The 2,571-nt window shown below is 32.3% G+C and overlaps 1 protein-coding gene across 1 annotated transcript; it reads right to left on the reverse strand.

Moving 5' to 3' along the window:
* Positions 1-49: 49 nt before the first annotated feature.
* On the reverse strand, positions 50-1,511 carry LOC111786721 (homogentisate phytyltransferase 1, chloroplastic-like). Its single transcript, XM_023666949.1, has 4 exons — positions 1,367-1,511; positions 1,029-1,100; positions 843-938; positions 50-205 (listed from the first exon to the last, which is right to left on the reverse strand). Exons 1-4 carry the CDS (start codon positions 1,478-1,480, stop codon positions 50-52), a joined length of 438 nt encoding a protein of 145 aa, XP_023522717.1. The 5' UTR covers positions 1,481-1,511.
* Positions 1,512-2,571: the final 1,060 nt, after the last annotated feature.

Genomic DNA, 2,571 nt, shown 5'->3' on the forward strand with positions numbered 1-2,571 from the left:
ACTTCTTAATGGTTTTAAAACATTTTTTTTTTCATTCACAAATTTTTTTTTAAGCATTTAAAAAGTGAATCCAAATAGAGTTAGAAGGATAAGCTCCTACCTTCCATATAAACATGTAAAAGGATGTTATGGCAGTTTTGCTCTTCAGATCAACTGATTTGGCACGAATCCAAAGAACTGAAGCCAAAGTGATGTGTCCAACAACCTAAAGAATGTATAAGGATATTAAATGAGTTAGAAAGTACTTATGTTGAGATCGATTTTAAATTAGTTAAAATCACTTTTGTCAGGTTCAAAATCACACTCTCAAACCTGTCATCATTGATTTTGAATAATTAAATGTTTATTTAGGAGTAATTCTAAACATAACAAAGTAACTGTAAAACTTTCAGAATCACTTCTTATTTTAGTGCTATACTTCCAATGAATATTAAAATTGGTCATGTCTAAAGTTAATATATATCAAACTTGTATAAACTTGGTAAAATGATAGTAACAATTTTCATTCAAAAACAACATAATGTGAATATGATTCCAAAGTTTATAGACAAAAGACTAATATAGATTTTTTTTGAAAAGTTAAGTAGGCGATAGTTTTAAGATTTATTGAAAATACAAAAACTAAACTTGGATATTTGAAAGTACAAGAACTAAAATAGATCATGTTCCAGAGAACTAAGATCAAAATGATATTTTAACATCATATTCGAAAAAAATATAAGTTGTCATCTCATCTTGCATACTAGTTGCAAGAACCGTTTTTATTTTATTTTTAATCTATTTTTCTTTTCATAGAACTATGACGTTGTCTATGCATGCGTTTTAAGGAACTAGAGATTTACCGTTAGCCATTTACTCCATGGGGAGGAAGATGCAACTCCCACTACAACGGCAGCACTATATGCTACTTCAAGTAAGGAAATACAACTCCAAAACACCTGCAGAAGTGAAATCATCATGCTAGGATATATGACTGTACATGTTCGTGCCAAAATTTGAGCAAAAAGATGGAATTACTGAATACCCACCCGCTCTTGCCCTAGACGTACTGTAAAAGAACGGATGCCAAATATCTTATCTCCATCAATATCTGGTATATCCTAAAAACTCAAGTACAATAACAAGTTACAAGAATAATTGAGTAGGAGTTGAAAGAGTAAATGTTACTATTATTACACTAAATATAAATCACCCTGGTTGACCTAATGGTCAATAACGGTCATTTTAAGTAATAAAGAAATTAGATGGAATGAGTTCAAGCTATATGTTAATTTTTTACCTAGAATTTAAATCTTACAAGTCACAAAATATGAAAAGATAACAAATAAACTTTTGAAATTCAATTCTCATTTAAATCAATTGTTACCTTAAATAATGCTATAACAACCGAGAAGAAACTCATAAATGCAGTTGCAAAGATCAGGGAACGTGAAAAGACAGGAGGTCTTTGGAACACGTGAGTCTGTAAACATTGATACATATTAGTCAATCCCCAAACATATAAGTGCACCAAACAAAGAAGATCTGAAACAACTTAACACAAATGCTAGTGTGTAAAACTTAACTATCAATATTTTGAGCACATGGGAATTGGAATACATGTGAAATATCTAAAACTACATTACAGATTTTTTGTGGGTTGATGTTGGACATATGTGATGTCTGAAAAAGACGATGTTTTCTGTTACAGAGTTATGTGGGTTGATGTAACACTTATGTGATATGCCTAAAAAAAGACAGAGTTTTCTGTTTAATCAAAAGGTTGAAGCCATAGGTGAAGTCCAAACTATATGATTAACGAATTTAAAATCTTTTCATTGGCTACACAGTAGCAGAGCGTTTATTCGACCACAGTAATAATTAATCTCAAGATGTGAGGTGGAATCAGACTTCCTTATGTGAGGTCGATCCAACTCTCTCAAGGGTTGAGGAGGAGACAAATTTGGAACTGGAGGGGGAGCTTGTGGGCCCTTCCAATAAAGAGGTGGAATCTCATGGTGAGGGTCGTATCAATAGAATAATTACAACCAAGGACCCTCATCTTGCTTCATAGGTAAGGTGACTCATCGAGTTTCTGAGTGTCCAAAACGAATGGCTCTTGAAGCTTTTCAGACCACGTTGGGAACAAATATAACAGTTGAATCTGAAATTACGGAAGTCGAAACATCGCAAGTCAAAGGCATCGACGCATGGGATCCTTCAAATTCTTATTTACTCTATAGAAGAAAGTAGGGGAGATGGAATGGTTCTTTGCAGAGTAGAATATAAAGAGCTGATTTCTCCAATACAAACAAGAGCTCAATGATGATTAATACGTCATTTCTCAGAAGTACAAAGTAAAAGCTATAACAGCAGTTTGGAAATCCTCCCTAGTTTTCTCAAGTTCTCAAAATGGTAGCAAAAGTAAATAATAGTGATTTTGATAGGGGAGTGTATTTTTAGGTTTATAAAAAGCTTTTGTTCATGATTGTTTTTATATGGTTATCTTTATATTTTTTAATTTTTCCTTTTCACTCCTTTTGGGAGTTTGTATCCTTTGAATTTTTAATTCTTTCCTAATGAGAAGTTGTT

The sequence above is a fragment of the Cucurbita pepo genome, unplaced genomic scaffold (assembly GCF_002806865.2).
Source record: "Cucurbita pepo subsp. pepo cultivar mu-cu-16 unplaced genomic scaffold, ASM280686v2 Cp4.1_scaffold002569, whole genome shotgun sequence".
In the NCBI taxonomy this organism is placed as follows: Eukaryota; Viridiplantae; Streptophyta; class Magnoliopsida; order Cucurbitales; family Cucurbitaceae; genus Cucurbita; species Cucurbita pepo.